General features: G+C 40.3%; 1 protein-coding gene across 1 annotated transcript; it reads left to right on the top strand.

Annotated features, from left to right (window-relative positions):
* Positions 1-1,505: 1,505 nt before the first annotated feature.
* On the top strand, positions 1,506-22,842 carry nsfa (N-ethylmaleimide-sensitive factor a). Its single transcript, XM_085351984.1, has 19 exons — positions 1,506-1,588; positions 6,075-6,174; positions 6,262-6,301; positions 7,300-7,466; positions 7,573-7,683; positions 12,157-12,232; positions 12,487-12,642; positions 13,231-13,430; positions 13,514-13,679; positions 13,938-14,012; positions 17,123-17,310; positions 18,263-18,358; positions 18,478-18,634; positions 18,741-18,874; positions 19,012-19,158; positions 21,330-21,464; positions 21,824-21,937; positions 22,407-22,462; positions 22,812-22,842. The coding sequence occupies exons 1-19, from the start codon at positions 1,506-1,508 to the stop codon at positions 22,840-22,842; spliced, it is 2,232 nt and encodes a 743-aa protein (XP_085208110.1).
* The last annotated feature ends 386 nt before the right edge of the window (positions 22,843-23,228 follow it).

Raw genomic sequence — 23,228 nt, 5'->3', positions numbered from 1 at the left:
ATTCTTCCACATCCTGAAGGTGTTCTACAGAATATTGGGATTTCATAACTGTAGAGGCTCGAATTCACTGTTTGAGTGAGAACTAGTTTGAGATGATTGGAGCTTTGTGGGAAGGTGTGTTGTCCAGCTGGAAGCATCCATCAGAAAATGGGTATACTGAAGTCAGAAAGAAATTGACATGGTCAGCAACAACACTCAGGTAAGCTGTGACATTTAAATGATGTCTGTGGTGAAATGTGAGAAGTCAGATGCATTGCAACTTAAGACAACACCAGCTATCTCTTCCTACGAAGATGGTCATTTGTTGAGGTGAATGCTCATGTATCTGTAGCTCTCCATTAATGCTACGTCTTCTCCCAGAATGGAAATGTGTTCACTTTGTCCTAAAAGTTATCACCATTTCCTTTGTCTCTGCCACATTTTGGAGGAGGTACCACCCCACTGCACAGTGTGGTCCAACAGTTCCCTATACTCTGTCTCCTCCTCACTCCCGTCAGCCAAGAAGATGAAAATGAAGCTGCAGTTCACACAGGCTCACAACTGGACAATAGAAAATGATCTGATGAGTCTCGATTTCTGCTGTTATGTTCAGATGGGGAATTCAGAAACATGTAAACATGTGAATACAAGGATCCATCCATCCTGGTTTGCACCAACAGTTCAGGCTGTAATGATGTGGGGGCTTTGGGCCCCTTAGGACCAAATAAGCATCAGTTAAACACTACAGTCCACCCGAGTATTGTTGCTGACCACGTCCACCAATTTATGAAAAGAGTGGACCCATCGTCTTCCAGCAGGATAATGTCCCACGTCAAAAAGCTCAAATCATCTGAGAATGTTGCACCGAAATCTCTGAGGGATGTTTGAATTTGTGCCATGAAGAATTAAGGTGATTCTGAAGGCAAAGGGGGTGTCCGACCTGGTATTAGCACGGTGTCTCAGCAGCTGGATAGTGTAGTGGTAAGACTACACACCTTTTGGAGTGGTAATCGCATGTTCAATTCCCACCTGGTATCCAGTAAGGGTCCTGGCTAGATCCCCCATGCTAAAAAAACCAAGCCCTGGAATGGCGCAGCTAGGTCTTCATCTTGGACACAAGCATTTCACTACATGTTGTACTCTGTATGATTGTGTACGTGACAAATAAAGTTTGTTTGTGTATCTAATAGTGGGTATCTCAGGTTGGACCACCTTGTTTCTAACAGGTGGAATGCATCTACTTGAGCTATCATGTCAGTAATGTTACAACTGAATAGAAAAATATCACGGCAGTGTCCTATATTTCAAAAATTCAGTTTATAATACATTGTGTTTATTTTTCCTCCTTACATGACATTTCACAGGCTCAGTGCCCGCTAGGAGGAAATTCTTATAACAATCCCAAGTTAAAAGAATATAAAAAAGTGTACTGGAATAAAATGTGTGTGGTCATTCCCAGTATCTCTCAAACAATTATGGTTCTTTGCATCTCTGTCCTTCCTCTGCTATCTTTCTCTCTGCAGACCATGCAAGCGGCACGATGCCCGACAGACGAGCTGTCGCTGACTAACTGTGCCGTGGTGAGTGAGAAGGATCTGCAGTCAGGACAGTGAGTACTTCCTATTACCTAATCACCGTCGCATTTATCAATCTGAGCACACACCCGGGCATCTCTCCAATCAGTTTTCCAAATACCCACCTGACCGCCCACTTTATCACCCATTATTCATCCTGGAGACGACAGTCGGTGATCTGATGGAGTGACTTGCAGCGGATGATTATCATTTCACTTTATTATGGAACAATGATAAGTAAAGCTGCAGGAATCTGATGAAAATCTGCACTCAGGTCAAACTGAAGATTCTGTTGTCTGCCATGGGGCAAGAGGTGGGTCACATCCTGTACAGGTCTTCACTTTGGGGCTATCCTGGAGCTTCTGAGGTTATCATAGGTGTGGATTCCAACCCTGTGATGACTCAGAACTCAGAAGGTTAAAATCTACACATCTAATACACGGTTCATTGTGTTGCTTTTAAAAAGGGTAACATCTGATGTGATCCGCAGTCCATCCATCCATCCATTCGCTTCCCCCTATCCTTTTTCAGGGTCGCTGGGGGCCGGAGCCTATCCCAGTTGTCCTAGGGCGAGAGGCAGGCTACACCCTGGACAGGTCGCCAGTCTGTCGCAGGGCTTCATAAGTAAAACAATGAAGAATCTGTAGTACATGAAAGACTCTTCCCATTTGTTGGTTGTGTGTGGTGAACCAATAAGGCTGCTCTATCAAGAGATACCTAAAAGTGTGAGAACATGGAAGGTAAAGGCCAGGGCGCTGGAGCTGGTGATGCTCCTTGATTTATGGTCCAAGTTCTTCTCTGTCAATGACTGTTGACCACGTAATGAAACTAGGGGAGGTTTTCTTTGTATTTTGGGGTCTGTAATTATTGCCAGTGAAATCCACAACAGTGGGAATGTCGAGTGTCAAACACAGCAGATACAGCTGCGTTGTTTCGTGCGTAATTTTGTCTCTTATTGTCACACTCACCTCAGTCTTGTTGGGTGGCATTGAGGCATTCTTCACAGTCCTCCTTATATTCATTTTTTGTGTGTGTTTGCATCATTTTGCACTTCTTGATAAGCATTTCAACCCTTCGCCTGTCATGTGATTCTTGCTGCATTTGGCATTTTAAAGTGAGAGACAGCAGATCAGTTCAGCAGAAGCAATAAATTTAAAAAAAGAAAATTAAAGAAAAAAAAAATCACAAACCACATACAGATAAGCTAGATACCAGTGAATCATACTATGCTTTTTGACATATAGAGTGGGATGCAAAAGTTTGGGCAGCCTTGTTCATAGTCATTATTTTCCTGTATAAATCGTTGGTTGTTACAATAAAATGTCAGTTAAATATGGTACATGGCCTGTATTTATATAGCGCTTTACATATCCAGTCGTCCACCCATTTACACACACACTGGTGATGGCAAGCTACATTGTAGCCACAGCCACCCTGGGGCGCACTGACAGAGGCGAGGCTGCCGGACACTGGCGCCACCGGGCCCTCTGACCACCACCAGTAGGCAACGGGTGAAGAGTCTTGCCAAAGGACACAACGACCGAGACTGTCCAAGCCGGGACTCGAACCGGCAACCTTCCGATTACAAGGCGAACTGCCAACTCTTGAGCCAGGATCGCCCTAATATAAAATATATGATATAGGAGACACACACAGTGATATTTAAGAAGTGAAATGAAGTTTATTGGATTTACAGAAAGTGTGCAATAATTGTTTAAACAAAATCGGGCAGGTGCATAAATTTGGGCACCACATAAAAAGAAATGAAATCAATATTTAGTAGATCCGCCTTTTGCAGAAATTCCAGCCTCTAAACGCTTCCTGTAGGTTCCAATGAGAGTCTGGATTGTGATTGAAGGTATTTTGGACCTTTCCTCTTTACAAAACATCTCTAGTTCATTCAGGTTTGATGGCTTATGAGCATGGACAGCACTCTTTAACTCACACAACAGATGTTCAATAATATTCAGGTCTGGGCTGAGATGGCCGTTCCAGAACGTTGTATTTGTTCCTCTGCATGAATGCCTTAGTGGATTTTCAGCAGTGTTTCAGGTCATTGTCTTGTTGAAAGATCCAGCCCCGGCGCAGCTTCAACTTTGTCACTGATTCCTGGACATTGGTCTCCAGAATCTGCTGATACTGAGTGGAATCCATGTGTCCCTCAACTTTGACAAGATTCCCAGTCCCTGCACTGGCCACGCAGCCCCACAGCATGATGGAACCAGCACCATATTTTACTGTAGGTAGCAGGTGTTTTTCTTTTTCCTCCATGCATAACACCCCTTGTTATGCCCAAATAACTTTTCATTTCATCAGCCCACAGCACCTTATTCCAGAATGAAGCTGGTTTGTCCAAATGTGCTTTAGCAAACCTCAAGCAGCCCTGTTTGTGCTGTGGGCAGAGAAAAGGCTTCCTCTGCATCACTCTCACATACAGCATCTCCTTGTGTAAAGTGCGCCGAATGGTTGAACGATGCACAGCGACTCCATCTGCTGCAAGATGATGTTGTAGGTCTTTGGTGCTGGTCTGTGGGTTGATTCTGACTGTTCTCACCGTCGCTTCTGTCTATCCGAGATTTTTCTTGGTCTGCCACTTCCAGCCTTAACTTGAACTGAGCCTGTGGTCTCCCATTTTCCTCAATATGTTCCTAACTGTGGAAACAGACGGCTTTCTATATCCTTCCCCTAAACCATGATGGTGAATAATCTTTGTCTTCATTTGAGAGTTGTTTTGAGACCCCCATGTTGCTACTCTTCAGAGAAAATTAAAAGAGGAGGGAAACTTACAACTGACTCTGTTCACCTGTATATGTAGGTCAGGGGTCACTGTGTCATGGATCGCTGTGTGGCAGGAGGAGGACCCAAATTGCAAAACTCACAGACTCGGGGATGAACTCAAAAATCACAGCTTTAATGCTGGAGAGGCAGAACGTAGGAAATACAAAACTAAACTGGGAAACTAAATACAAAGCTCGCTGAGGAACACACACGGCCATGAGGGAGAACGCGACACAGAACTGAGGGAGACGCAGACATAAATACACAGAGGGTTAACGAGGGAAGTTGGAGCACACGGGGAACACAGGTGACACTGATAGTCATAACAAGACACGGCAGGAGTGAACGCAACACTGACGGGAAACGGGCAAAGTAAAACAGGAAGTACAGAGGTTCAGACAGGAGGAGAGAGAGCGCGGGGAAAACACAGACATAACAGGCTGGGGAAAACAGAATAAAACACAAGGAGAGACGAGGGCTCACAGATACACAGGGGCACACAGGAGGTAACCAAATAAGGAACATTTTAACTAAATAATCCTAGGAACCAAGGCATAACTAGGGAATAAAATACAAAACACACAAAAACTGAGAATACTGGGCCCACATGGCCCAGGACCATGACACACTGAGGTTACCAAGCCAATTTGAGTTCCAATAATCAGTCCTAAAGGGTTTGGAATCAATAAAATGACAACAGTGCCCAAATTTATGCAGCTGCCTGATTTTGTTTAAACAATTATTGCACACTTTCTGTAAATCCAATGAACTTCATTTCACTTCTCAAATATCACTGTGTGTGTCTCCTATATGATATATTTAACTGACATTTTTTATTGTAACAACCAACGATTTATACAGGAAAATAATGACTATTAACAAGGTTGCCCAAACTTTTGCATCCCACTGTACAATAATTGCATATTTCAGCATCTGCAACCTTTATTTATTTACAATGCACAAGAGAAAAGCGCTTGGCTGGTTTAGACTGAGAGGGCAGATTGCTCTTAGTGATAGACGGAGTAAAGGGATGCAATGTGTCAGCCAATAGTCATCGTAATAGAGGCTTGCTTGTATAAGTGAGCACCAAGGGCACAGGAGAGGGTTGACTGAAGGTGAACAGGCTGAGGTTTGAAGGAATGCGGTGGAGAGTGGGCAGACAGGTATGATCCAAAGGATTCCAAGGTAAGTAGATATCCTGCAGTGCCTCAGTTTTTCCAGAGGGCAGGTGAAGAAAGAATTCACTTGAAGGTGAGAAGTCCAAGAACCATTAAGAAGATCAACTGGGAATAAAAAGGATTAAGTCACACTGAGGTTGGCCAAGTTATCCCTGTAATGGAGACAATGATCTTGTAGAGAACTGCTGCCACAGCCACTACTTAAATATCCGGTAGGGATAAAGGAGAATGACAAACAGGAGTGCGGGAGCAAGCACTGGAAATACAGCTCTGCCCACAGTTCTACCTGCTGCAAGAGAAAGAGAAGCTCCAACCAGCCCACAGTCCTAACAGCACCGTTTAATGTCTGACTGTTAACAAGTTCATGTGAGGTGGCAGAGCTGGGATCCTCCAGGCTTGGAGGCCATGGGCTCCATTCTTTTGCTATCTCAGAGTTGCTATCTCAAAAAATCTAAATAACCTTAAAGACACCTTCAGCTTCAACTTGAGCAATAACTATAAACTATAGCTATAACTATAAACATGTAATGTAAGATAAAAATTGTAATCCAATCTCTCTCCACAGACATGTGAGTGTGAAGACCACACCCAACCACAAGTTTGTGTTTACAGTCAAGACCCACCACACTGTGGCTGCAGGAAGCATCGCCTTCAGCCTGCCACAGGTACACACATGCAAAAACTCACAGACTTGTTAAGTACGTGTTAGCCACATGCTCAGGCTTTTCTTCTTGGTTTTTTCTCTCCTGTAGAGGAAATGGGCTGGTCTCTCCATAGGTCAGGAGGTGGAAGGTATGAAATGCGCTTCTCTGATTGCTGATTTTGATGTTTAAGAATACCAACTCAAAACCTCTGTAGTTACTGTTTTCAAGCTTTCAGCTGCTGCATATAGATGCACTCGTAAATTAAGACAGTTTACTTTCTGTGATAAATACTGACTTTTCAAGACAGCGAGTCATTAATGTAAAACTCCATTTTATTCAAATATAATATGTTAGGCACGAAGATTACATATTGCATTTTCAAATGAACTACGTTGGTTTTGCAGACTTTTCTCGGGTAATGTAAGTAATCTCAGGCACACAATAAAGTGCAGGACAGGGTGGTGTCTGCACTGCAGTTCCTTAAGATGTATTTTATGCTGAAATTAGAAGCATGTGATGTTAAACGTCCTTTTTTTAAAAGCTCCTTGAGCTCCCAGAGCTAATAATGTTAGCTTAATAGCAGTTGTCCTATTAGATTGTTACAGATATTCTTGCATTTATTATTATTATTATTATGTAGTTCTAGAAATCACTGAGGCAGTTATATAGTAGCATTGGCCTGTTAGCTTGTTAAAGATAAACAGTTAAGAACTGTGACACGTGTTGAAAAAATAAATGAAAAACTTTCATTAACTTCTTGTGCTTTTTTCCCATATTTGAGAAGTATAAGACGAATACATTTTTAAATCTTTGCTTTAATTTCTTGTGCAGGCCACTTGGGCTTTAATGCCTAAGCATGTAGCTTAATTGCTACAGTTAAAATTGGACAGTTTACCTTTAGGATGGGGCTTTGCAAACTATTAATAATGTCAAATACTGCAAATTGTTCCTATTTAAAAAATCCATTAGAATCTCTTCTGTAATGGTTTATTATTAGTTGTTCATTTATATCCTCATGTGTTACATACATCTACAGCTTTTACTTTTAGATTCATTGTTTTTTAGGGTTTGTTATAAAAATCCAAAGCAGATTTTGACTCATTAACCTAAATATGATAGTAATTGTAGCCTTGTTTGTCCAATCAGTGGCCAACTACAATTTTGACAAGTCCAAGCAGTGCATTGGCGCCATGACAATCGAAATCGACTTCCTGCAGAAGAAGAGTACTGACTCCTCTCCCTACGACTCAGACAAGATGGCCGCCGAGTTCATCCAGCAGTTCAACAACCAGGCCTTCTCTGTCACCCAGCAGGTTTTTAGTTCCATGCCTCAAAGTGTCAGACTCACACACACATCGATATTCAGAGGCATAACATTTGACTTTTGATGTACCATCATCCTGCTTTCCTGTCTTTCAGCTAGTGTTTAGTTTCTGTGACAAGCTGTTTGGCTTGGTGGTAAAGGATATTGAGGCCATGGATGCCAGCATCCTCAAAGGAGAACCAGCGTCTGGAAAGAAACCGCAAAAGGTACTGAGTCACAATAACAAGATCAGCCAAATTATCCCAGGGAAAGTAAAGTAAATCAGGGTTTTGATGTAGAGGCTCTGAGTTATACAGCTTGGAAATCGCTCATTGGTAAAAAAACAGGAACTGAGCAGTAACAGCCTGGTTGTTACTGGAAGTGCCTGCGGTTAGGGCTCGTTTAGTGGGGACGGGAGTCTGGATGTGAGTCAGTCCTGGCACCTGCGGGACTTTGTTGTTTGTGCTGGACTAACGCATTACGCTTTCATAATTAAACTCCAGGGAGGAAGCTTGAAATTGATTTGCATTTGAGAAATGAAGCCCTACTCATAATATTACCTCCTCCTCTACAAAGGAGGTTATGTTTTTGGAATGATGATTTTTTTACATACTTTTATCTTAATACAGTGTGCACAAATATAGTTAGACAAATAGAATAGACAAATTGAATTGTGCAGAGACTGAAAGCATGAAGAAGTGCAAAGTTTGTTGTTTTAATCAAAAATCTGTGTTGTTTGCAAATTATGCAAAAAAAATCCCTTTTAACTTTATTTCCAAGAAAGATGGGGGACTTCATCTCGTCAAGCTGTAGTCAAACCCCGCAGTGACAGCGCTGCGAGAATTTATGGATAAGGTGTCTAAATGAATTGTTGAGTTTCCTTTGTAAACACATTAGAGAGAATGTTACACCTCAAAGCTGTATTTCACATATAAAGAGTGATGATTCACTGTGTTCACTGAGGCCATCACAATCTTCCTGGTCTTGCATTACTACTGCAAAACAAGTCAAAGGTTGAATAACTGTCACAAGCTGCCAGGCTTACACCAAAACGTTCTGAAAAAGCTGTTCTAAAAGCTAAGAAGTAACAACTTGAGCTGGAAACTGTAACAGCAGGAGTGGCTATTTAGGGACATAAAGATTTGCATGATATTCCAAACCCTCCATGAAATGAAAGAGGATCTCACTGAGAGAAAACAAAGCGCTAAACAAAGCTTTAAAATTAAAGTGTTTCTGCAGAACAGCAGTTATTGAATTAAATGTAGTGCATTTAAATTCTTTTACTTTTTTTTCTAGACTTTTTGGTTTGAAAATGTCTTAAACTACAAGTCACATTCACCTGTTCACACTCGTGACACACTGGGGCAATATTGGGTCGACTTTCTTCCCCAACAACACTCTGACCCACTGCACCTACTGCCCCACAGCTGCACCTATTGCCCCAAGATAGCGACTGAAGTATATTGCAAAGCCATACAACTCACCCAGATTCTTCTCAGATTCTTGTGGCGATCACAACTGTGTGTTAGAAAAGTAGAAGATGCTGCAGCTCTGGTGTCATATCCTGTCCTGTTTATAGTGTGCAGACCTTTTCCCTGTAATGTGCACAAGACAGTGTGGATTGAATAAATAGAAAAGCATTAAATCATTTTTAACTGGGCATCTTCATAAATAAGTAGTGGATGAAGGGGAGGAACTGAAACTTGCACACGATTAACACTGTGTTGTAACAATGATTTCAAGTTAAACACCTTGCTCAGTAAAAGCAGAACCATTAACCTTTCAGTACCTAAAGAGACGATAATAAAGAAGAACAAGTATCTGGACTTTAATGGGGATGCCAGACCTGTTGAAAGATCTCCAGCCATACAATGATATACTGAAACAAACCTGTTTCAATTTAAATTCAATTTAAGAGACAAAACTCTCGCCAGGAGAGTTCACTTTTGATGTGAGCTCCATTTATTATTCATTGTCATCCACATTAAAGCTAATCCCACAAAAACTAACTTGAATGAGGCTTGGATGGGACACAAAGATCCTTGAAGAGTTAAGCAATTAATAAACTCAAACCTCTGATTATTCCCAAATTGGAACTTACAGCTGCCATAGTAGCTCTGCTCATAGACCAGGTGACTGAGGAGGAAAATGAGCTTCCACTGTTGTTATTTGGAAATGCAAAAAAAAGGAAAAAAATGAGACATGGTCATTCCCGACCTTTGTCACCAACAGGGTTTTTGTAATGGGATGTTTTTTGATGTCATAAGACTCTGAGTGAATATACATGACGTTTATATTCAATCCAGTTTTATTTATATATTACCAAATCATAACAGCTGTTATGTCAAGGTGGGTTTTTTACCACAAGGTAAAGACCCTACAGTAATACAGAAGCAACCCTAACAATCAGACGACCCCCTTTGAGCAAGCACTTGGTTAAAGTGGAAAGGAAAAACTCCATTTTAACTGGAAGAAACCTTCAGCAGAACCAGGGTCAAAGAGCAGCAGCCATCTGTCATGACTGGTTGGGAATAAAGGGAGGGAGGCAAAGTAAAACATGCATGAATCCAGCTGATTCTATATAACGTCTCCATGTCTTTGAGATAAAGTGTAGCTACAGGTGCTGGAGAGTCAAAGATAAAGATTTGACTCTGACAGGAAACCATTAGATATGAAGATATATTGTAATAAATGTTACCACAGTGACTCTGAAAAAATGCACCAGTGCAAGCAAGAAGTTGCTGAAGACACAAGAGAGCTGCTGTATGGCTTCTACCTTTAGCACATTTACTACATGTGTTTTTGGAAAGTACATCTTTTAAAAACAAAAGCAATTCTAGAACAAAGTTGTTTTGATAGTGCCCGAAGGTAAAACTATATGTAATCACTGGGGCAGGTTTGTGGGAACCTGTACAACAACCACAGAATTGCTAGCAAGTTCAAAAATGAAACTAATAAAGTTCCCTATGATCTGAACTGTTAACGCTGTCCTATGTTACTGATAGGCTATGGTCGCTAAGCTAAGCCTGTTAGCTAACGCTTGCGCTGGTACACAAAGCAGGTACATGAATTTACCTTATGGTTAGACCAGGGGTCAGCAACCTTTAACACCCAAAGAGCCGAAAAAGAAAACACTGGGAGCCGCAAATACTTTCTGACATCTAAAATGAAGATAACACTGTATATATTGTTTTTTACTTTTATGCTTTGTGTGAACAACTAAGGTGTGTTGCTTATGAAATCCATGAAGTGCTACAGAGAAAATTTTATTTATGTAATTAACACATTTTGAACTCTTAAAGAAATATAACAAAAGGAAAGATGCTGAACTAAAATGATCCAGCAAACAAAAACTGTTATATCACCTTTGTGCTTTTGGAGCCTTGACCCGACTTTTAAAAATATTTGGAAAAAAAAGCACTATGCTGCTAAAAAATTAAAAATAGATATTTGCAACATTCTGCCTAAATATGTATTTTACCAGGTTAATGTGTGTAGCGGGGCGTGGTCTGCAGCGCCTCTGCAGGGGAGTGGGACGCACCTGAGCGGCACCCGCAATCACGCCTCGCCGCTTTAACGTCTGTGCTCTCTCTGCTGTTGCGTTGGTGTGTGTTGGGCTGTGAGCTGCAAAGCTACAGCCGGCTGTATGCCTACAGCAACCGTGTGTGAAAAGTGGTCAATATAGAGATGCTGAAAAGCGTGTTCATGCAAACATCGTCAGGTCTGCCGTGATATGTTTACAATAAGACTTCTGCTCCTGAACGGCTTCCGCGAGTGTGACGCTTATTTTGAGCAATGAAAAAATAATAGAATATAATTTTATTTTTATGTTTCAAAATCACAATAATCTCCCAATTTAGAACTACAAGTTAAAAAGAACTAACATAAATAAAATACACTTGCCGACCCCTGGGTTAGACCTTTATCAAGCATGTAACTCAACATAACAAAGAATAAGGACTTTTTTTCTTTGACTTTGGCTTCCTGTTTGGATTCATGTGAAGCGTAATCCACTTATTGTTTGTATGATGTCTTTTATGTGCTGTAATTGCTGTATTTATCTGTCTGTATCTGTGCTTTTACGCTCTTATGTTGTCTCCACCGGATATCACAGAATACTGACATTCAGGAGATCTCTCCCAGCTACTGTTTTAATGGGAGGAGAGGCACGGATGTATTATCAGAAAATGTAAAAGATAAATGGAAGAAGAGTGATCTCTGGGTAATGGATGGCAATTTGTGTCAATAATCACCACAGATTTGAAAAGTAAATAAATACAACACATCAAGATTTTATCCTGGCAGATGTCCTAATACCAATCGAAATATAGCTTTTTAAACTTGTGAGGTCTGCATTGGCATCAGTAACAGCCCCAGCCCTAACGTCCAACTGTAACCCTAAAACTCAGGAGTTTTTAAAAAGAGTTTAAATAATATGTTCTGATAGCATCACTGATGACTACTTAGACCTCAGACAGTTAAGCCACATGCTTCATAGGCAAAATTGTTTAAAAACAGTGGACATTAACCCTACCCCAACCAAAATTTAGAGGCAGCAGTTGATTTGAAAAGCAACATCTTCTAGTTTGTGAAACCATGATTATTTAGCATGTGACTAAAATACAAGCGAATCCTTATGCTTCCTATAATGTGCCAATTTTCACATAAGAAGCATTGACCCTAACTCTGATCTCTGACAGATCGATGTCGGTCTGATGGTCGGCAACAGCCAGGTGATTTTTGAGAAGGCTGAGAATTCATCCCTCACACTAGTCGGTACGTTCTGTCTTGTAGTCTGCTCATAGCAAGCATGAACAAAAAAAAGCTTTGCAAACACAGGCAAATTCAAGCTGTACTAACAATTCATGTCGGTATAAATACAAGTGCTCCACAAGATGGCAGCAAGAACACATTCTCAGAAAAAAGCATTTTCTATGCAGCACCTCTGCCCACAAGAAAAGCTTCAATGCTTTTTTTCCTCACTGACTTTTCCTTATATCTGAGAATCGTTCCCCTTTATGTTTTAACAGGCAAGGCAAAGACCAAGGAGGCACGACAGACAATCATCAACCCAGACTGGAACTTTGAAAAGATGGGAATTGGTGGTCTGGACAAGGAATTCTCAGACATTTTCCGCAGAGCCTTTGCCTCTCGAGTCTTTCCCCCTGACATTGTGGAGCAGATGGGTGAGGAACCATTCTCTCATTTGTACTAAGCTAGAGTGATTGTCTTTCTTGGAGTATTTCTTGCATCTTAACCTCTGTTTCCCATTCCTTAATGGGCTGATGATGAGAAAATGTATCTGTTTCTATTGTTTTTGCAAGACCTAAAAAATGCAACATAAGCAGCTTGTGACTTGTTATGGATCAAACATTGCTGGGAAAACCTCAGCATGTTGTATGTACTGTGTGTATTCCCCATGCTAATAAAAATAATATATACTGCAATAACAGAGTGAAAGAACAAAGCCACAGTACCTGTACCATACCCTTTATTTTATTCATGATACACACAGAAAATAAGCATTTATATTGATTTTACAGCCCATTTTATGAATCTAGTCTCCTCCCTGTGGCACTGAACACATTGGACAACTTCATAGCATGTCTGGCATCATCTGACATCTTCAGTGTCATTCCCATTGTCTTTCCTGCCCCATCTTTTTCTTTTATTTTACATCTGCCTTTTCTTCTTTCTGATTCTTCTTCTTTCCTTTTTCCTCTCTGCCTCTGTCCCTTTAACATTCATCATGCCGTCAACTTTCCTTCTTCCAGGCTGCAAGCACGTGAAGGGCATCATGCTGTTTGGACCACCAGGATGTGGCAAAACGCTGATGGCCAGGCAGATTGGCAAGATGCTCAACGCCCGCGAGCCGAAGGTCGTCAACGGCCCAGAGATCCTGAACAAGTACGTGGGAGAGTCTGAGGCTAACATCCGCAAACTGTTCGCCGAGGCTGAGGAGGAACAGAAGAGGGTAAGTAATACTTGGTGTTTTTTTCTGTACTTGTATTAAGCTAAAAATAAATACACAACTTACAAAGTTATTCGGACTTTCAGCTGGGCGCTAACAGTGGCCTTCACATCATTATCTTTGACGAGCTGGACGCCATCTGCAAGCAGAGAGGAACGGGCGCCAGCAGCACAGGCGTGCACGACACTGTTGTCAACCAGCTTCTGTCCAAGATTGACGGCGTGGAGCAGCTTAACAACATCTTGGTCATTGGTAAGTAGCATCAGAGGAAATGACTGAACCCATTGTTAGCTTTAAAATATATGTAATGGTTGGAGAGCAGGAGTCCCTTACGTTCGAACACATAAGAGGCCTATATGAGTCAACAACAATCATTTTTTTATTCCATGAAAGCTGGGAAAACCATTTTATCCATATTAAACAATAAATTTAGTTAATGCAGTGTAGCATCTTTAACAGCATGAATTCTTCTGGGTTCACAGTTATCTTGCCTTCGCTCCTTCTCTCCAGGTATGACCAACAGGCCTGACTTGATAGATGACGCCCTGATGAGACCCGGCAGGTTTGAGGTGAAAATGGAAATCGGTGAGATTGCATTTTCTCTCTAAATACTTGATCCTCATTTGGGTACAAGTCTCAGGCACACGTGGAATAAAATGTGATGCAGTGTGCTCGTTTGAATGGCTTGCTATAAGGTGGGGCACCATTAATCCAAACCATTAAAATGTCAGCTAAATCCAAATAGCATCATTTCCACAGCAGAACCATGATGATATTTTTCTGGCATATAAACTGGATTACACGTGGATTATTTCAGAGTTTGTAGTTTTGAGGCTGCAGTAGTGGTATTACTGTAAACCCGGGCTTATCCAATCATTGAGGTAAATGGAAAATAAGGCAACCACCTTTAAGCTTCTGAATGACACAAACACATTTTATTATACTCGGCCTATAAGACGTCACATTACAAAGTACATATTGTGTCAGGAAAATCAGTGTTGGAAAAAATGTTTCTTCTTTAAATAAGCGTACTGTCCTGGCTTTCTCCTGATGGTATGTAGAGGCATGCCACGTTAACATACCCTTTTTCTTTTCCATTTAATTGAATAACATTTTGAAAATCCAACCGCAGCTCCTCTTCCAAAAAACAGCGTCTTTGTTACTCTGAACAATCCACAGAACACAGTGTGCATGCCAAATGGAACAACTTTATCCAGAAAAAGTAGTCCCTGTTTCTCCTGTCTATAGCTCATGGCCATGATCCTACTACACCCCTCTTTATAAATCTAGTTAGCATCAGACATACTACAGTTAGCAGCAGGTCCTTCGGTGAACTCAGTGTTTCCACAGATTAGATGTGTTGCCATGGTCAGCTTTCGTATTTTGCACTACACACTCGGTTTTGAAAAGTGTAACCACACGTGAGACTGCTTTCAGCTTGCCCTGGAGTGATGTCACATGGTCTGCCTTTCTTTCTCCCTTTAACTCAGATGTACTCTGCTGCTAATTTTTTTCCTTTTTTTTTTTATTGAGCAATAGACTATGTGCGCCTTAGCATATGCTACTTCCGGTGGGGAAACTCCTGTAGGGCGCTCCGTTTCCGGTGTGATATTCGCAGCTTGTTTACCGTGGGGTTTTCCAAAAAAAGTCAACCAAATGGACGAATCAAGCGGCAATTTACATTTCTCAAGATGTCTTGAGCATTTACCGGATATATCTATAGATGATGTTCATCGACTTGTCGATATTTTTCCCTCGCGCCTCAGAGCAAAAGAGAGAAAGGATTGAAATTTCTTGGTATTTTATATATAGAGTTCCCTCGTTTATCGCAGGTGTTATGTTCTAAAAATAACCAGCGACAGGTGAAATCTGCGAAGTAGCCAGCTTTATTTTTTACAATTATTTTAGATGTTTTAAGACTAAAACCCATCACTATACACTTTATACACTTTTCTTAGACATGCATGAACAGTTTCACACTTTTCTCTCTTGTTTAAACTCTTTCAAAGTTCAAACCTTCGTTAAAAAAAAAAAAGTCTATTACAGAATGAAACCAAAGATCAAAACCTGTTTTCAGTTCCAAACATTTATTTGAGAAATAAACCTACAGTATATTTGTTTTTCTATAAATAATAATGACAGTTTAAGCTTAATTGCACCTCAATGCACCATATATATATATATATATATATATATATATATATATATATACACACACCTGTGTGGTATGGTAAAAAAACAAACAAAAAACGATAACTTCTACCTTCCTTTAGCATGTCCAGTTTGTTGACATGCTGTGTAGGTGTGTACTGATATCGATATAACGGGGAAACATATGGCTTTGACTATTGTTCACCTGTAGTTTGAATGCTGGACATTTGCCTGATTAAATCATAAGAACTGTCACTATACAGAGATGTGCTCCTGAATGTGGACGATGTGTCTTCTGCATGCAGTAATGCAGTTCTGCTTGTGTTGAGTGATGTAAACCAGCGGTCCCCAACCCCCGGGCCTCGGACCGGTACCGGTCCGTGAGTCGTTTGGTACCGGGCCGCGAGAGTTGAGGCTCAGGTGTGAAATGTATGGTTTTCAGGGTTTTTATCGGTTTTCAGCGTTATTTTGTTATCGTTTTTATCGTTAACTTGGTTTTCCTGGGTCTTTTCATGTGTGTTATGAATAAATCTTCTTTTTTTCGGTACCAGTACTAGTTTTATTTTGTTGTATTTATCCGCGACACCTTAAAGGCCGGCCCGTGAAAATATTGTCGGGCATAAACCGGTCTGTGGCGCAAAAAAGGTTGGAGACCGCTGATGTAAACAAACAATCGAGCTACGCTCTTCAAACATCAAAATTGATCATTCGATTTTTTTATGACACAGCAATGGTGAGTGTTCCCACCCTCTGCTCTTTGTAACTTAACGTAATCTTTCCGTTTTCGTATTTTGGACATGATTTTGGAGTCCACCTTCGCAGTAGCGATTGACTGCAAAATAAAGCTACCGAAAATGTACAACCCTACATCCGGTCTTAAAACAGGAAGTTAGCATTTTCTCGTGCACAGGGTCTAATGCAAAATACAAACTCTCTCTGCTGCTAAAATTTGATACCAATGGATTTAGTGTGAAGTGGTACTCAGTAGCACCCATGTAATTCAGTCAGCTCCGTAAAAAATATGAAGTTTGGGGCATAAGCTTCATTAAAGTGTCTCTAATCAGTAGCTAAAGCATTTCTGTTAGCTAGTTAATATTAGCACATAAAGCAAGCTAGTGCCCAGAGACAGTAGCTACTGTGCTTTCACCCACTAGTTTTTGATGACCCTTTCTCAAGCAACGAAATGAGTATTGTTACTGTTGCCATCTTGGATGTAACAAGAGTATGACCAAGACTTATAAAACCGACTTAATTTTTAATTCAGTATGAGTGACTGAGACCATGAACTCAGTAGGAAGGTTGTTCTCCCAAAGACTTGCAGTTCTTCTTGTAACCTCCGACATTGCTCCCTAGTGGGAGCAAATAATACACATTTAAGGGATTTGAATGTTGGCTTCCATTTTAATACCCAGAAGCTATATCCATCTTTTATACTGTCTACGGCTAGTGCTAGTTGGAAGCTCAGCTCGAATGTTTTTGAATAGAAGCCTGTATGCTAATGAACTTTCCTACTCTTTTTTTTTAACCCTCATTCTAATCTCTAGGTCTTCCTGATGAAAAGGGACGCGTCCAGATCCTAAACATCCACACCAACAAGATGCGAAGCTTCAACCTTCTCGCTTCCGACGTCAACGTCAAGGAACTGGCAGCAGAAACTAAGAACTACAGCGGTGCAGAGCTGGAGGGTCTGGTCAGGGCTGCGCAGTCAACCGCCATGAACCGGCACATCAAGGTCACAAGGCACTTCCTAATACACAAAGCATACATAGCGCTGTGTCAGTGTAATGACGAAGCAGAAACACCATCCACGTGAATAGTTTTCGTCTAAAACACAGATCAGATATCAGATTTAAATATCAGTGGCTGTAAAAACCATGGACAACAGCATCTCCCCAAAACTGAAGCAAAGATGTCACGTCAGTTTTGGTGCCTGGCAGCAGTATAGGTCATAAACCCTGCCTCCTCCAAGTTAGTGGATGGCACAAATATGCTTTCTGCCAATTTAGGTAGTTATGATTTTCTTTCTCATTAGTTCATTTTAATTACTGATTTGCTGCTGCGCATCTCTGTTCAAGAAATGCAGTTTACTGCAAACCACAGCAACTGATGCACTTCAGGGCAGGGGTGTTGAACTCCAGGCCTCGAGGGCCGGTGTCCTGCAGGTTTTAGATATCACCCTGGGTCGACACACCTGAATCAAATGATTAGTGCATTACCAGGCCTCTGGAGAACTTCAAGACATGTTGAAGAGGTAATTTAGCCATTTAAATCAGCTGTGTTGGATCAAGGACACATCTAAAACCTCCAGGACACCGGCCCTCAAGGCCTGGAGTTCGACATCCCTGCTTTAGGGCATCAATGCATTGTTTATATCACCCAATGCATATATATTACTGTCTCTAAGGGAGAGCCCAGACACACTTCAGTGGAGGTTAATTTCAGTGACCTCATTCTTTCGTCTACTACCCACAGCTCAAGGCCATAGATGAGGGTAGGAGCATAGATCAACCAGTAAATCGACAGCTGTACACTAGCTCCTCTGCTTTCCTTAGTCGATTTTATGCTCATCTGAAACTTACTGACTTTTGTTTTTTGTAGATATTTCAGATTAGTAGTGACAGGGGATTGAATTGACATTGCCCCATTAATTTGTCATAATTTAAATGTGATGATTTCATCTCCAGGCTACCTCTACAGTTGAGGTGGACATGGAAAGGGCAGAGAAGCTGCAGGTCACCAGAGATGACTTCATGGGATCCCTCAACAATGACATCAAACCAGTATGTCTCTGCTGTTTTCAGAGATGATGTCATGAGCTTATGTTATGAATACAGTTCAATCCAGTGATATGAAAAAGGCAAAACAATGTTCCTAATACTTCTTCTTTAAATTTTCTAAGGCATTTGGTACCAACCAGGAGGACTACTCCAGCTACATCATGAATGGCATCATAAAATGGGGCGACCCAGTCACTCATGTTCTGGATGATGGAGAGCTGCTGGTACAGCAGACCAAGAACAGTGATCGCACACCACTTGTTGCTGTTTTACTGGAGGGTAATTAGTCAGAAACACGTCCAGCTAGTACCCCTGCGAGGAGTATTAATAGAAAAATGTCCATCCATCAGTAGCAAACTGTACCTTCCCCTTTGCATTCCAACAGGCCCACCCCACAGTGGAAAGACAGCCCTGGCAGCTAAGATTGCAGAGGACTCACAGTTCCCCTTCATTAAGATTTGCTCTCCAGACAAGATGATTGGACACTCAGAGATCTCCAAGTGCCAGGCAATCAAAAAGGTAAATGCAGCAGTGTCTTTTTGACTTTACACCAGTTCATTAAATAATCAGATGTTTACATTTAAAATTGTAGGTTTTCTTGTCGTTTCTCATGCATTAATGCCTTTCTGTCTTCACTCTTCCTCTCTTTGTTTCAGGTCTTTGATGATGCTTATAAGTCTCAGCTGAGCTGTGTTGTGGTGGATGACATTGAGCGTTTGCTGGACTATGTGCCCATCGGTCCACGTTTCTCAAATCTGGTCCTTCAAGCTCTGCTGGTGCTACTCAAGAAAGCTCCACCCAAGGTCAGAGTTCATCTGAAAACTGTATACACACTTTAATGTTGTGAACAAATATATGTTCTATATGTATGTCTATATGTTTTAGCTCTGTGATGGATTAGCTACCGTATCCTTCTGTGGATAACTTAAAACCCCCTGAGATTTCAACAAGCCCATTTTTTTCAGCAGCTTTAGTGTAAGGAGATGCAAGCCAAAACCCCCCAGAAAACCCCCCAAACTATTTCACTAAAGCACCAAATGTGCATTATTACTATTATTAGTTTGAAAATAATAGAACAAACAAAACTACACTTACTTGTGATTCTTGTCCTCTTGTTCTAGCAAAGAAATAAGCTGTGAATCAAATGTCGCAATATTTATTTATTGCAATACTACAATAATGATATCTGTAGTTTTATAAAGAATGGAGTGACATTATCTCTATTGTCTATAGTCTTTGTGGCACCAACATGTATGTTTCCTTATACGTAGTTCTGGTCTTTCTATGATATTCTGGTGATAATAAGAAAAATATAAAGCAAATCCAATGTCAGCGAAATTAGTTAGTTTCGTGCATACAGGTAGAAAAGTTCATCTGTATCTTCAGCTAGCTAGCTAATTTTCTTAGTTTAGCATAAATACTCAAAAACGGGCAGTAAAAATGAGTCCGTCGCTGTCCAGTAGGTAGGTTACACCACTTTATGCCACTTATCCTTCTAAAATTCATTGTTTGCCAGTTAGCAAGAGAAGTACTGGCATGTGGATTTGATTAGTTTTCAATAGAAGTGCTAGCTAATTTCCCCCATTAATAGGCTTTGTGCTAAGCTAAGCTAGGTTACAGCTTAGCAAAGAACAGATAAATATAGAATATAGAATATGAGTAAAACGCGCCGATTGTTGAGTGAAACGGATGAACCAGAATTTGGTTTGTAAAAATGGTGCAAGATCAGTGATGTGGAACTGGTTTGGTGTTTGTCAGATACAAAACAAAGCACATTTTTTGTAGAACATGCAAGCGGCCGTCGTTATTGCCGTATTTGTCGAACTAAGGTGCTCGTAAATCTGGGAGTAATCTGGGTCCTAAACTCCGTCCCCTTCAGGCCCCAAAGTCAAACGAACACACAGCATCACTGAGAGTTAAAAACTATCTAAATTCTTTCATCTTTAATAAAACGATCAGCATTGCTGCTTTACCAGGTGCGACTATGAAGTTTAACAGCCAGGCATCCATGAAAACAGAATTTATTACATTTAACGGAGTTAGAAGTTAGCAGGAAGCTAGCGGAACTTAGCGCGCTAGTTTTGCTAGTTACCTAAACATGATATAGCATGTTCTGACTAAGAGATTTCTGAAAAAATTCAAACGTACAGCTCTGCTATCATTTCCAACATAAATGAAGACAGTAAACTAAACAGCAGTGACGTTTGTAGAGTTACTGAAGGAATAGAGCAGCTGTGATAGAATACAGCATTAATGAATTAATGGTACGGAAGTGGAGGAAGCAAGAAGAATGAGTTGAATAAAGTTTGATTTATCTGACTGCTTTGTTTCGCTTAATGTGCCTTATAATCCCGTGCACCTTATGGTCCGAGAAATACGTATTTGACTTTTTTATTTGGCACACTGCAGTTTAATGTAGCAAAGCACCTCTTTTTAACTTCAGTAGATATTATACATGGTTATACTCAGGATATGTCAGCCCATTTCTACTGGAAATGCCTTTTGGTTAAACTTTCAGCAAGGAATTTACATTTGCACTGTTAAATTGTTATATAGCTTTAATGCTTAAAAAACAGCTGCTTGTTTAAGTGAAAATAAATGGATGTTTTTTTGCGCTAGTAAAGTTGTGGAGTTGAATTTTGTCTCGCATCAATTATATCGTCAGTTATATCGTTATCGCAAATTTTCAAATATATATTGTGATAAATATTTTTGGTCATATCGCCCTGCTCTCTGTAGGTACTGATGGACATAACTGTGTTTGTTTTTCTGAAAAGTTTTGTGACATGAGATATGGTAGTAAATTTACTAATAACAAGAAAAACCTTTTGTAAAAATAAAGTCCACACAGGGCTTGTAAGACCTTTAATGAAGAAATTAATCATTCATAAGCACAGAAAATAACTGGATAATTTGCCGTAATTTATGTTGTAATCAACAACCTACAGAAACAAGTAATTTAAACCTCCTGCAGGGCCGGAAGCTGCTCATCATCGGCACCACCAGCAGGAAGGACGTCCTACAGGAGATGGAGATGTTAGATGCTTTTAGCACCACCATCCATATCCCCAACATCTCTACTGGGGACCAGCTAATCGATGCCTTAGAGGTAAGATGGCCCCATCGTTTCAGACGCACAAATGGCCACAACATACAGTACAGACAACAGAAAAAATCACGTTCATTTTAGAATAGGTCAGCATGCATGTTTTATTGCTTAAAGATAAAAATAATCATAATTGTGCACTTAAACTAGCACTCAGAGGTGAAGGTGCTGAATTATACATAACCACCCCATTCCCAAAAGGATAAATGCATGCGCATACAAAAACAAGAAATCTTGTGGTGAAAAACCTATTTAACTGAAAATAAAAGCCTAGCTGCTAAAGCTGAAATAAAAGCATGTTTTTCCATAACTTATACCAGAGACTTTAAGTGCTGCTTGAATTGGCTTTATTGTCTTTGCAGCTACTGGGAAGCTTCACAGACAAAGAGCGGGCCAGCATCGCACATCAACTCAAAGGAAAGCGGGTCTGGATAGGTATTAAGAAACTCCTCGTGCTCATCGAGATGTCAATGCAGGTAGAGAAGCAAGGCGACATATTGAAAAAGTTTTGTGTGTGAGCTGTAGTGTGACAGACGAGTTGACTGATGGTTTAAAGTTTGCTTGGTGATAGGCAGTAGTTTGGGAACTAGCAATAGAAATTCTAACTGGTCCATTTACTAGACCTTGAGAGGGCTTGTGTACCCATCTAAATTGTGTTGTTTGCTATATTTTCCAAAAGATGACATTCCTGGAGACAATTTGTGGCCCAAAACTATTTTAACTGTTCAGTATTTATCAGGTTATTACAAATACAATCAAGCTAGAATTGACTAGCATAGTGACTAGAGCCTTAGAAAGAGTTCTAGGGATGTAATGGAGCATCCTAGTGTCACTGCCTAATGTCGTTAGGAAATATGAGATGTGACTGTATGATTCAGTGTGAACCTTTTCCTTCTATTTCTACCACTCTTCAGTTCCTCTCCGTCTTTATTTTGTTGTCTCTAGATGGATCCAGATTACAGAGTGACCAAATTCTTGTCTCTGCTTAGAGACGAGGGGGCGTGAGTACAACTGCTCTGCAACAATTTCATTAACTTTCATTACCTACCATCATCTCTCATCAGCCTAAACCTTCTTATTTTTATCATTATCTCCTTTCCTTTCATATGTTTACCCCTTTTTTAAAATAGAGTATCAGGATGTTGGTAGCATCACTGAAAGAGTACACTTAACACATCTAATTTACAATAGCCAAGAACACAATTTGTTTTAAAAGGTTCAATCTTGTATTCCCAGATATAACAGATATAGTAGATGCTCCTATTGTGCCAGTAGCACAAAAAGGCTAACAATCAGCTACTCCGTTTTCAACACTTACTAACACTAATGGCTTTATTCTGCAATCACCAGGTTGAATGAAGGTGACCAAATCCGAATATAAGCTGTTGGTCGCTCTCGCTGTGTACTGGTAAGGTGAACAACAAAGCGATGAAACTAGAATATGAAGCTGTAGCTTGCTAATAAGGTATTAGCATTTTTACATAGAAATGGTAATTAATGGCCAAATATTACAACATTCACATTAGCATGTATAGTTTATTTTAGCTAAAATTGGCTATATTAAGGTTGTTGTAAAACCAAAAAAAGCATATAGACATAACATAAAAAATATATTGAAAGATATAGAAGAGAGCTCCCAGTGATTATTATTTATAATGGATTAAAGGTTGTAATTTGTAAAAGAAAAGGAATTATTGTTAATTAAATAGTTTAACTTAAAATGTTCCCGATTTTTCATTCATTATATCATCAGCACGTCATTTTTTT

This window comes from Diplotaxodon limnothrissa, linkage group LG4, assembly GCF_057381915.1.
Source record: "Diplotaxodon limnothrissa isolate DT_005_m linkage group LG4, D_limnothrissa_male_GT1.1, whole genome shotgun sequence".
Classification (NCBI taxonomy): domain Eukaryota; kingdom Metazoa; phylum Chordata; class Actinopteri; order Cichliformes; family Cichlidae; genus Diplotaxodon; species Diplotaxodon limnothrissa.
Note: the sequence above shows the minus strand (reverse complement) of the source record. Positions and strands in the feature narration are given on the sequence as shown.